Source organism: Poromitra crassiceps, assembly GCF_964638095.1.
Source record: "Poromitra crassiceps genome assembly, chromosome: 8".
Classification (NCBI taxonomy): Eukaryota; Metazoa; Chordata; class Actinopteri; order Beryciformes; family Melamphaidae; genus Poromitra; species Poromitra crassiceps.
The window spans coordinates 17,324,394-17,337,071 of record NC_139629.1 but is presented as its reverse complement, the minus strand read 5'-3'; the positions used below and the strand labels follow the sequence as shown (position 1 = coordinate 17,337,071).

At 46.4% G+C, this 12,678-nt stretch overlaps 1 protein-coding gene across 1 annotated transcript in view; it reads left to right on the top strand.

The window, feature by feature from the left end:
• The window catches only part of arsb (arylsulfatase B), a 36,299-nt gene continuing 23,621 nt past the window's right edge, over positions 1-12,678 (top strand). The window contains exons 1-5 of the mRNA XM_083641524.1: positions 1-446; positions 1,356-1,542; positions 2,856-3,046; positions 3,565-3,772; positions 9,504-9,747. Of these exons, the coding sequence (XP_083497650.1) occupies positions 183-446; positions 1,356-1,542; positions 2,856-3,046; positions 3,565-3,772; positions 9,504-9,747 (1,094 nt within the window). The 5' untranslated portion in view covers positions 1-182. The remainder of the gene's footprint in view (positions 447-1,355; positions 1,543-2,855; positions 3,047-3,564; positions 3,773-9,503; positions 9,748-12,678) is intronic.

Here is a 12,678-nt window from a genome sequence, read left to right as displayed (position 1 = left end):
CATTGAATCGACTGATTAGTCCAGATAGTGATTATTACTCATGCTCTATCTCAGTATCTGCACCATGCCCGTGCATTTCCCACCGCGGCTCGCAGTCGCAGCCCCGGACTTCCTTGTTTACTCCATACAAGTTAGTTCTCTTCTCGACTGAATGAGCTTCGCTGAGTCAAAAGTCGGCAACAATGGCTTTGGTAGTGTCGGTTCGCAGTATCATCAGAGCTGTTTTCTTGCTATTATTTCCCGTGCCGTTATCGGCTAAACAGCCGCCGCACATCGTGTTTATCCTGGCAGACGACCTGGGCTGGCATGATGTGGGCTACCACGGCTCTGAGGTCAGGACGCCACACCTGGACAAGCTGGCCGACACTGGCGTCCGCCTGGACAACTACTATGTCCAGCCGCTCTGCACTCCCTCCAGAAACCAGCTCATGACAGGCAGATATCAGGTATGTAGCCTTGCTAGTGGTGGTGGGTAGAGTACTGAACATGAAGTAAAACTACAATTGCCCCCATAAAAATTGGTTTATTTCCATTTTAATATATTTTAGGGCTAGCCAGTGCAGTAATGGCTCCCACAACCAGGATGACAAAAAAAAAAGTCTAATGCTAATGTAAACAGTGCTACGCCATCCTGTCTTTTTGATTTCTTTCTTTTTGCTTGCTCTCATTGATTTCATTAAAATACTGTGTGTTAAACTTGAAAGCTAACAATTTCCACGGTTATTAAACTTAACAAGGCTCTCTAACCATAGAGTAGCTGAGACTAGTCAAGCATCAAGCAACAAGCAGGCAATGTGGGTTACACGATTATCTCCTTAACATCAATTTTATTTAACCTTACATGAATTTCCTTAACAGTTGACTGACACATTCTACAAGTTTACATTTGGTCTTCTACACACACAGCAGGTAAGGTTTAAGTCCTTGAAGTGCCCATGTCCATCTGAAGAGACTGCTGGTCACTTTGTGGCATGGGGATTTCCAGACCCTGCCTGAACTGGGACACAGACATGTCTCGGGGCATAACGTAACGTTATAGGACCCGTTAGTCGATAAGCTCAGAGTATGGTTTTCAGGTTTTGAGAAATTTGGAACCCGGGTCTGGGTCTTGATCCCCATCCCTGGTAATGAATAGTAGTGGAAGTAATTTTTTTTAAGGCACATGAAAAGTACTTGTTTCTTAAAAAGCTTTTTTTTTTAACTCATGTGCATTACTTGTATTACCCCCTACTTTCCCCTTTGCTACTCTGCTGCTGCTGCTTCCATCTTACAACACCTCGCCCTGTCCTATTTCTACACTCTTGCCTAACCACATGTGCTTGGAGTTTAACTCTGAGTCTGTGATTGCTGCACAGATCCACACGGGCATGCAGCACCAGATCATCTGGCCGTGTCAGCCCTACTGCGTTCCCCTGGACGAGAAGCTGCTGCCCCAGCTGATGAAGGAGGCGGGCTACGGCACGCACATGGTGGGCAAGTGGCACCTGGGCATGTACAAGAAAGACTGCTTGCCCACACGTCGCGGTTTCGACACCTATTTCGGTTGGTATATTGGTATACCCCAGTTTTTCCAAGATGCACTGTTTCTGTTAGGGATGCACGATGATATCGGCACTTTATTGACATCGGCCGATAATGTCTTTAAAATGATTTATCGGCATTGGCCCGAAAAACGGAACATTCTGACGATATGACAGGCCAATAAAATGCACTTACTTTCACATGATCACTGTGCATAGAGATTACATGATTTGTTTTGCAACTTGTGAAATATGTCAAATTTGCCCTGGTTGTGGTGGCTATCGTCAGGATTGTCTCAGGGAGAGCATCATCCAAGCCTGTTTAACTAGGATGCATCTTACAGTTTTGTTTGAAAGAAAATGTTACATAAATATAAATAAAGCATGTTTTACATAACCTAAGTTGAAGAGGTTTTCTTATTTTGCCCAGTGAATGTGTACATTTTGAAAAACGTATTTATGTCTGCATGTGCCAGTGGGCCATCATGATTAGAGTAGGCATAATGATGATTCCGCTCCCGGAGAGACTTAATTTTCCCTGAAATTAGGTGGGGGGAAAATGCCCACATATATTGGTATGGGCATCAGCAATCAACCAAAAGAGTTGGAAAATATCGGATATTGGTAGGGATGCACCTATATGAACATTTTTGCTGATACCGATAATGGTATTCGATGATGTCCTTTTGAGGGTTTTTATTCCTGTTACAAGGTACAACGTACGCGTTTCAGCACGTAGCCTTCGTCAACGCTGACGAAGGCTACGTGCTGAAACGCGTACGCTGTACCTTGTAACAGGAATAAAAACCCTCAAAAGGACATCATCGAGTGCTGGCTCCTTCTCTACTACTTATTGAAACTCTTGTGCCTTGCACCTAAAACTTTTTTTATCCAGTGAGTGTGCGGGCTGATAGCTCCCCAGCTATATCTGCTTTGAACGATAATGATATTAACATTGCTGTTATAGCTGATACCCGATATTTACAGATGTCAATATGATCTGTATAGAAACACATTTCTATGATAATCACATTTTGTAATACTAAAAAAACCGTGTAAACACCGTGAATTTGAAAAAGTAATGCATTTCTTTATTTCCCAAACATTTTAAAAGCCCATAAATCATAGGTTTACTGCATTGTTTCCTCTCATTGTGAAAAATTTAGCTGATGCTAATAACCAATAACATTGCAACATCGGGTCGATGCCTGATATGTTAAAAAATGGGCAGACAGCGGCAGATAGCAATATGATTGCAGATATATCCATCGTGTATCCCTAGTTTCTGTTAATGCATATTGCTTTTTTTATATTGGGGTTGACTGTGTGTTCCAGGTTACCTGACAGGCAGCGAGGATTACTTCACTCATGTCCGCTGTAGTCCTGTTCCTCCTCTGAACGTGTCCCGCTGTGCACTGGACCTAAGGGATGGGGAGGAGGTCGCCACTCAATACAAAGGAGTCTATTCCACTGAGCTGCTCGCCCAGAGGGCTGTCAGCATTATCGCCAAACAAGACCCCGCCAAGGTGACGCACACATACACAATCCCACAGTCTAGAGCAGTAGACTTCATCCTCTGATCATTTGACACAGAGGTCCGAGGCATGACTCGGACGTTTTGAATACACAAAGGACAAGGGGGACATCTGGTGTCGATTTAACGTCACTGCAACACATTTGTGAGTCATTCTCAGAAATAAGTCACACAACCCTCTGTGCAGTACCACAAGTATGATGTGGCAGTGTGATGACCCAATGATGGTGCCAAATAGCATGATTTCTCTTAGCAAGTTAGGCAATTTGTTCAGTGATCCCCCGAAAGTCTCCACTAATTTTTTAAACTATGTCTTAAAAAGTATTTAATTAAATTTTATTGATCTTTGTCCTACTTATTGCTCAATCTTAATCCATTTTTATTATCTCTCTTTGTAAAGCACTTTGTAAGTACTAAAATAAGTTATTGTTATTATTGTTGTACGCCGTATAATATACGGTAATAACAAATCGAGTCAGCATATCTGGATGTTTTGTTCTTATATTTCAGCCCCTCTTCCTCTATGTGGCGCTGCAAGCTGTCCATGCCCCCCTGCAGGTGCCACAGCGATATGTCGCCCCCTACAGTTTCATCAAAGACCGAGACCGCAGGCAGTACGCTGGCATGGTGTCAGCCATGGACGAGGCCGTGGGCAACATCACCATGGCTCTGCAGGAGAGCGGCCTCTGGGACAACACGGTCCTGGTGTTCTCTACAGGTATTCACCACTGACAGACTGGCATTATAATCAGTAAACCACACATCTACTGCTCATCTAAAGGTAACAGACACCTAGCCACTATACGCTTTCAGACCGAGGTCTAATCAGGGTTATGCCCAGGTAGATTTTGTTTGAAAGGGTTAAGGTGCGTTCACACCGAGATATTTATTTTTCGCTCTGTCGCTCAAGTCAACCCTTTGGAATCGCTCTGTCGCTCTGTTTAAATCGCTCATCAACAGGCACACGAAATGACGGACATGTGGGGGATATACTGTAACGTTACGCAATGTCATGATATTTGTCCACTACGAGCCACCGTCATTGTTTACAAGCTAAAGCCTATCAGCGTGCTCCTAATGCGAGCTCCATACCGGTAGTACAGACTTCACTTCATGTCAGCTGTCAGGCTGTCAATCAGCTGTCAATGCGGTTTGTTGCCACACAATAAACCAGCGGTTTGTTCCAAGCCAGTGTGATGCTTGACTCGCTCTCACACGGCAGCCAATCAGCATTGAACAGCGAGCGACTGATGCCAGCGTATTTTCGCTCGAGTTGGGATATTTCATCTGGGGCGACGAGCGTATTTTCTCCCCATCGCTCTGTCTCTGCCGCTCGGACGCCCAGCGACTTTTCTCCCAGGCGAATATACGCTCAATCGCTCGTTTGCATTGACTTTGTATGTAAACTCGACGCCAGCGAAAAACTTTAATAGGTCGGTGTGAACGCACCTTTACCCCCCGTTGCCCAACTCGGCACCTCAAGAGGTGGATCGGACAAGGGTTGATTACAGTGTGAATGGCACCACCCGGGTTGTTAACAACCAGGCAGATTCCCTGCCTACCAACACGAGGGTCGCAGGTTCACACCCCCGTGTTACCTCCGGCTTGGTCGGGCATCCATACAGGCACGATTGACTGTGTGTCTACGGGTGGGAAGCCAGATTAAGGGTAAGTGTCCTGGTCACTGCACTAGCGCCTCCTCTGGTCGGTCGGGGCGGAAGGGAACTGGTGGGAATAGCGTGATCCTCCCATGTGCTATACGTCCTGCCGGTGAAGCTCCCCGCTGTCAGGTGAAAAGAAGCGGCTGGCAACTGCGCATGTGTCGGAGGAAGCATGGTGCTAGTCTATGGCTCTCCCCAGAGATCGGCAGAGGGGGTGGAGCAGCGACCGGGGCAGCAGCGGGAAAAATTGGCTAAGTACAATTGGGGAGAAAATGGGAGGGAGGGGGGGGGGGGGGGGATCAGATTCAGACGATTTCAGACGGCAGCCCGTCTTTATTGTCACACGAACACTACAACACATGCATGCGGCCACTACACACACTCATGCTGACGGTGGCCGGTGAAATATGTCCTCTGCATTTAACCCATCCAGGCTTGTCCTTTCCTCCAGGGGGCAGGCCAGGAGCAGTGGTCGCTATTTCTTTCCAGCACCCGGGGACCTTCATTGGACCATCATTGGACCAACTTCAGATGTTGTCATCACTGGTCGGATGACGATCTTCTGCATGTTTTTAATGGGGGGCTATGTACGGAGGAACCCCCTGGGGGGTACGGGGAGAACATGCAAACTCCACACAGAAAGGCCCTTTCGACGAGATAGCCCATCTGGGCAGTGGGCACTGAAGATATGGGGGGGTCACAACTCCAGCGCCCACAGCGTCCCAGGTGGGAATCGAACCCAGGACCTTCGAGCTGTGAGGCGACAGCGCTTACCACTGCACCACCGTACCCCGTGGGGGGGGGGGAACACTGCGGGACAAACAATTCTCATTGGTTATGAACCGGATGGGGAATGAAATGAACCACTGTCGCACCAGCACACATACAGTTGCCACATCAGCCCCAAACAAACGCGCAATGCTGCGGTACTGCCCGGGTGTTGCAAACCACCACTTTACAATGGCTAGTCTGCGCTGTGGAACAATGGCTTCACGGTAGTTTGTTGTTTTGATTTCATCAGGTACATTCTGAATTGAACGCCAGTGTTTGACATGTTCAAATCGCCACCTGTGAATTAGCTGTGCGCTAGTTGGAAAATGAATTCCTTTCTAAAAACCGTTCCAGTTAACGGTGCGCCACCTCACTGGAATGGAGAGAGGATAATCAGGTAAACATCTCCGGGAACGAGCACTACTGTAATATGTTGTGTGCTCGTTTTGGAACACTGCTTTGATGGTCATGCTCAAAAATAACCTCTAGATATTTGGTATTATTTAGTAATAAGCTGTGACCTACATTTGCTAGATGAGATTCCTTCTTTTAAAGACTATACCAGTCCAGGGCTGGTTGCATCGAAATGGCCATAGCAATACCCTGAGAATCCACTAGAGATCAGTATTTCCTTGTATTCGATCTAGTAGAGCTTCTCTTAGGATCATTGCCACCTGAAACCTTTTGAAAAATCGGAACATTTCTGAAAATCTGTTCACATCATAGACCAGTGAAGTCTCAGTATGGTTGAAATCTGTTTTAATTATAATGGTTTTTGGATAAAAGAAAGTTACGAAAGATAAGAGGAAAATAAAAACTCAAATATCTCTGATAAAAAAAGAAAAAGAAAAAAGGGTGACCAAGAAGTGCTTGATATCAATGACGCTACACGGCTACACGCTAACGCTACACGGCAGGTTCAGCAGCGGCATCTGAGCATATCTAAAGCTTGATCCCAGTCGCCGCCCACTTACTTTTCCCACATCTGGGACTCTTCTAACGAGTTGCATCTGAGGTAAATTCTTTGAACGCCGAAAGCAGAGCGGGTTATTTTTAGGGGTGTAGGTTTTGCAGGCTAATTAGAACGGCAGGAACAATGCTGTGAAAGTAAAGTGTGGTGTTTTATGCCTGTGGTGGGCTGCGGTAGGTGGCCCCGTTTCATTGTTCTTCCAAACATTGGGAATGGAAAGTCCTGTCAGATGCTGCCATGTGCCAGACAGACTCTGCTGACAGGAGGGGAAGCTGCTCCAAACGCTCACAACACTTCCTGCTTATGTATCAAAGGGATGCAGCGATTATTATGTCCTATCATGGCCCAGTGTCCATGTGACATAATACGAGGGATCAGCCGAGCAGCATTTTGGTAAACAAACCGCGTCACTGGGGTGGCAACGGCAATGGAACCCTATGGAGCCCGAGTGGCGCCAGGCTTGAGTGTCTGACTCTATAGCCAGTTAACGCTGTTCACATTTTCAAAACGGCGACAGTTCACACAACTTTAACACGACATGCATGTATTATACATCAAACTCTTGAGCTACTTCTGCTCTCACTCAGAATGTCAAAATATAAGCGATGTCATGTATAGTTTTTGAGATATTAACGTTTGTTTGACACAACTCATACTATTAACTGCCGCGGGGTTCTGCATTTCTGGGTGGCAAGTGACGTCACGCTGATTCGTCCTATAACCCAAATATAGGTTAAATCCTCATGTACCTTAATTTACCTGGATAACTGTCAGCTACTACTAGAGCTGCGATTAGTTGCATCGATTAGTTGTCAACTATTAAGTTCATCTTATAACTGTTTTGAACAGTTTTCAGATTAATATTTGTTATGGTTTCTTTACTGACCGTAAACTGAATACCTTTGCGTTGTGGACGATACAAGACATTTAAGGACGTCATCTTGGGCTTTGTGAAACACTGATCGACATTTTCACCATTTTCTGACATTTTATAGACCAAACTACTAATCGATGAATTGAGAAACTCCGTCGTTAGGCTCATCCCTTCTTACAGTACTACTTAGATTTCTGGCTCATAATTGACAGTTTCGTCATAGCCGAGCACTGTAGTCTCTCAGTATTGCTCCATTTGAACAGAAAACAAACGAATCCAGAAATTGGAGGATCGTGAGATTCCTTTGTGATGAAATGTTCTGCAAACTGACGGTCTCACTGGGACTTTACTGTAAGCAGATGATAGAGACAGAAAGACTTGGGAAAGAGAGCGAGGGGGGGAAGTCAGGAGATCACTGGCATACAGACAGAGGCTTGAAGCAGCTTGGAAAGGCATAAGGGAGCAGTCTTTCCAGAACAGACTACCTCCTGGACTTGCATGATACTCTACTCCTCAGACAGAGCGCTGCCCACAAGTGATTGGTCAATTGTGTTTATACTGGACCCACTTATTCTCTGTGTGTGTGTGTGTGTCTGTGTCTGTGTGTGTGTGTGTGTGTGTGTGTGTGTGTGTGTGTGTGTGTGTGTGTGTGCGCGCGCGCATGCGTGTCATCGTGTGACCTTTATTGACACACCTCAACGTGGACATAAAGCCAGAACCCTTGTCTTATTCAGAATCAGAATCACTTTTATTGGTTCAGTATGCAAGTTACACACGAGGAATTTGTCTTAGTGTCTGTATGCAGCGTAGCGGTCACATCAATATACAGAGATAAGAAGTAGGAAGATAACTAAAGACAATCACAAAGTTGCAAGTGCAATCAAATCGAGTAAATATATACAATATGTTCATGAGTGGTGAAGTGTTCTGTGGATGATAAATATGAATTTATGAGATTTACAGACTGAGTTAAATAGGCAGTGGATTTACATGAATTTACAGTCAGAGTTAAATAAGAGTTTACATTGAATGTACATGAAATTTACAGGCTAAGTTAAATAGGCATTAAATGTGCAGGGACTTTACATGAATTTACAGTCCCAGTTAGACAGGCATTAAATTAGATATGAGTTACAGTTTTATGGGGAGGGGGGTTCAGTTGAATTTAGGAGGAGGTTTGTGTGTGTGTGTGTGTGTGTGTGTGTGTGTGTGGGGGGGGGGGGGGTTGTTTGTGAGGTCCTTGGCGGAAGGGGTTTCCGGGCCTTGTTGGTGAGGCTGATGGCGGTTGAGAAGAAGCTGGTCTTGTGGCGGGTGGTTCTGGTCTTGGCAGACCTCAGTCTCTTGCCGTGGGGGAGTGTCTTAAAGAGTTTGTGGCCAGGGTGGGAGGGGTCAGCCATGATCTTGCCAGACCGCTTCAGTGTGCTGGCTGCATGCAGGTCCTGGAGGGATGGCAGGTTGCATCCGATTATCTTCTCAGCGCAGCGGATGATGCGCTGAAGTCGGTTGATGTCTTAAAAACTGCCTTGCTGATCCTATGTATGTACTATGTACTGTAGTATTTTGCCATTTTGTTGGATGCAGGCAAGATCTACTTTGCGTCACTGTCTGACACAAGTACGACAATTACCCAGAATGCATTACTTCAGCCGTGGTGGTCTTTTGGTTATTGGTGTACTCATGTTCAAAGTTTGTATAAAAGGAAAGAACACGGCTTTTCACAGGCGGTGTTTTCATGCCAAACGAGTTTGAGGAAGCTTCACTTGTACGTCGTAGGTTGACAAGTCCCCAGTCTTTCCCATCATGATGATCCAGTTCATTCAAATGACACTAAAAGTAGATTGTATTACTGGTTGTACGGGCTGCAGTCCTTTGAACTAAAAACTAAAACAGCTTAGTAGCAAAGCACTGAACATTTGAAGAGAGAGAGAGGAGTGTTTACATTACAACATAAACCTGCTGTTTGCTTGTTTTCTTCTGGAAGTCAATTTAAAGAACCTGATATACTTCCTCTTTACATTAACCAGAGAGCAGATACACATCTGAAACACTATTTTTTTTTTTTTACTGATGATGGAGAATTAGCGATTGTTTGCCAGTTATGTATCCTTTAACCTGCTCCAATTGACCCTTTCCTGTAGAGTAACTCCATTCTCTCCCTGTGGTTGTTTGACAGATAACGGTGGCCAGACGCTGTGCGGGGGCAGTAACTGGCCGCTGAGAGGCAGGAAGTGGTCCCTGTGGGAGGGCGGGGTCAGGGGGGTGGGCTTGGTGGCCGGCCCGCTCCTGAAGCGACCCGGGACCGTCAGCCGCGGCCTCATCCACATCTCTGATTGGCTGCCCACGCTGGTCGGCCTGGCGGGGGGGAGCATCAATGGCACCAAGCCGCTGGACGGCTTTAACGTGTGGAATAGCATCAGGTGAGCAGGGGGCGTGAACAGGTGAGCAGGGGGCGTGAACAGGTGAGCAGGGGGCGTGAACAGGTGAGCAGGGGGCGTGACCAGGTGAGCAGGGGGCGTGACTGGAGAAGACAGAAGGCAAGAATAGAGAGCCGCAGTAACGAGTCCGGAAATCATCGATGCTAACGCCCCTGGTTCCATACAGTTTTCGCCTATGGGAGTTTTGAATGGGTTTTTGGCGCGATGCTTCTAATAATCTCTCTGGGCAACGCTGGCTTAATCAAACGCGAACCAGTGTTTAGTAACATCATCTTCACACATGAAGACCACTTTTATGAGTTTTGAAGCTTTTACATGCCGTTAAACGGGCGGCTAGCTAGCAAACGGCTAAATGAGACTACACTGCTGAGTCGATGTGGATATATACGTCAATAACGTCACCACTTCAAAGGGCGAACACGGAAATTCTCTTTCCCTCACCTGGTTCAGCCCGGGGTTCAGCCCCGTTCAGCCCGAGGTAATCAGTGCACACATCAACAACAGTCCAGGTTGAGTGCTGACGTGACGTGAAGCCTATAGACCCCTTATACGCCTACGTCACAATGACAACAAACAGCGTCAGATGCGCAAGACGGAGGCAGAAAGACAGACTCCGCGCAGCCCTTTCAAGTAGTTTTCCAGTGCCTGTGAAACTATTCCAGCAAGACATGTCTTCGTGTTGTGCAGTGCGATGCCAGAATTGGAAAGCTATTGTAGCAGAGTATTCGGGTCCGCCTATTCACACTTGGTTAATAAAATAATAAACGATAGAGCCAGGCTGTAACGTTATACAAGCTTCTCCCCACATATCCTGTTCCGCAACTAGAGGGAACATACACAGCCTCGCACACACGCAATAGAACACAACACAACACTGAACAGTCTGTTACACTATCAACAAAGCAAGGACTAAAGTTTTACCGAATCCCGTCAACTCATACTGCTTTTAATGCTAACTGTAGGTGTCTTTGGTTGCAAGCCGAAAGAGGAAATCGTTAAAAATGCCCGACTTTGCAGTGCTCGCTCATTTCATATCAGGTAAACTGTAGTAGGCTGCTAGTAACAGCCACATCGCTCGGTTAGTTAACAACCAAGTAACGTTAAATAATGTCATTATTGAGTTGAACTGATTGGAACGAGGACATCATTAAAAATGCCCGACTTTGTAGTGCTCATTTCATAATCAGGTAAGCTGCCTGAAACTGTAGGCTGCTCAGCCACATCGCTCGGTTAGTTAACGACCAAGTAACGTTACATAATGTCATTATTGAGTTGTGTGCATTATCAACATAACAATATATCTTTGCAAGTTACAGAATAATTATCTACGCTATCCCCAGTTATAAAGGAATGCACGATATGTATGACTAGGCTTGGCCAATTGACAGCGCCAGTGCGTATGGGTCTGTAAGACATATCCCATTAAACAACGTTAATTTTGATGCATAACATTGCTTATCACTAGGCGACAAGCTGTGGTAGTAAGCCGAGAACTGCATTTTAAAACTAAAATATAACTGTGTGTTGCAGATGGGCATAGAGCAGTCCTGACAGCGGGGCTTTTTTACTGTCTGTGAATGCTGGGCTGAGGGTTTTCTGCCTACACGTTGCGCGCGCAGCTCAATGTTGACAAGCTGTATAAGGGGTCTATGCGACAGTGTGTAGTTCAGGATTAGCTTAGCTCGAGCATTTTACTTCTAGGGCTCGCATTTACGCTACAAAACTCATGAAAGTGGTCCTCATGTGTGAAGATTATCCCGCTGAACCTTGGTTCGCGTTTGATTAAACTTGCGTTGCCCACAGACATTATTTGAAGCATATCGCCAAAAACCCATTCAAAAATCCCATAGACAGAAACAGTGTGGAACCAGGAAGTTCGGGACTTCCGCATTCAGCCTACAAAAATACGTCATCCCTGCGGCTCTCTATATGGGTTTAACCACTGACCTAAATAATATGACAAACCCATCCACTATTTTTTGGTCTCACGTTTTGCAGCAAAGTGTTATCTGTCGCCATCTTGGGGTCCTTGCGCAGCTCACGTGGTGGTTTCCCAGAGCCGCAACTCCGCCTGCTATTGGTCCGTCATCAGCAGGCTGCGGGATCACTGGACAGGCGATTTGTCAATCATCCCCCTTTCTATCTCCCCCTTTCTTACTCCAAACGGGCAAGTTATATAAAAAATTGCCCCCCTACAGTTGTTGTGAAAAGGTGAAATTAGCTATATAGACCAAAACTGCGTTTTGCCCCATACTGCAAAGATGTTTAATGCTGTTTGCACATTTTAACATGGGGTGAATGCCTACTGCACCCAGCCTCAAGTGGCCCTTTCGAGGAACTACAGCTTTTCCAGCTACTTCCGCGTCTTCATAGGAAAACCCTCGTTTTCCCACTGGGTTTAACACAGAAGTCGGGCCTTGAATGTTCCCAGATGAAAGCGTTTCTTGGGTGGCAGGTTTGCCCCGAGGCCTGCCTTTTGTCTTGTGAGTGATACCAGCTCTAGAGTTTGACAGGCTGCTCTCTCCTCTCCTGTCCTCTCTCCACAGGCTGCTCTCTCCTCTCCTGTCCTCTCTCCACAGGCTGCTCTCTCCTCTCCTGTCCTCTCTCCACAGGCTGCTCTCTCCTCTCCTGTCCTCTCTCCTCTCCTGTCCTCTCTCCTCTCCTGTCCTCTCTCCACAGGCTGCTCTCTCCTCTCCTGTCCTCTCTCCACAGGCTGCTCTCTCCTCTCCTGTCCTCTCTCCACAGGCTGCTCTCTCCTCTCCTGTCCTCTCTCCACAGGCTGCTCTCTCCTCTCCCGCTCCTCTCTCCTCTCCTGTCCTCTCTCCACAGGCTGCTCTCTCCTCTCCTGTCCTCTCTCCACAGGCTGCTCTCTCCTCTCCTGTCCTCTCTCCACAGGCTGCTCTCTCCTCTCCT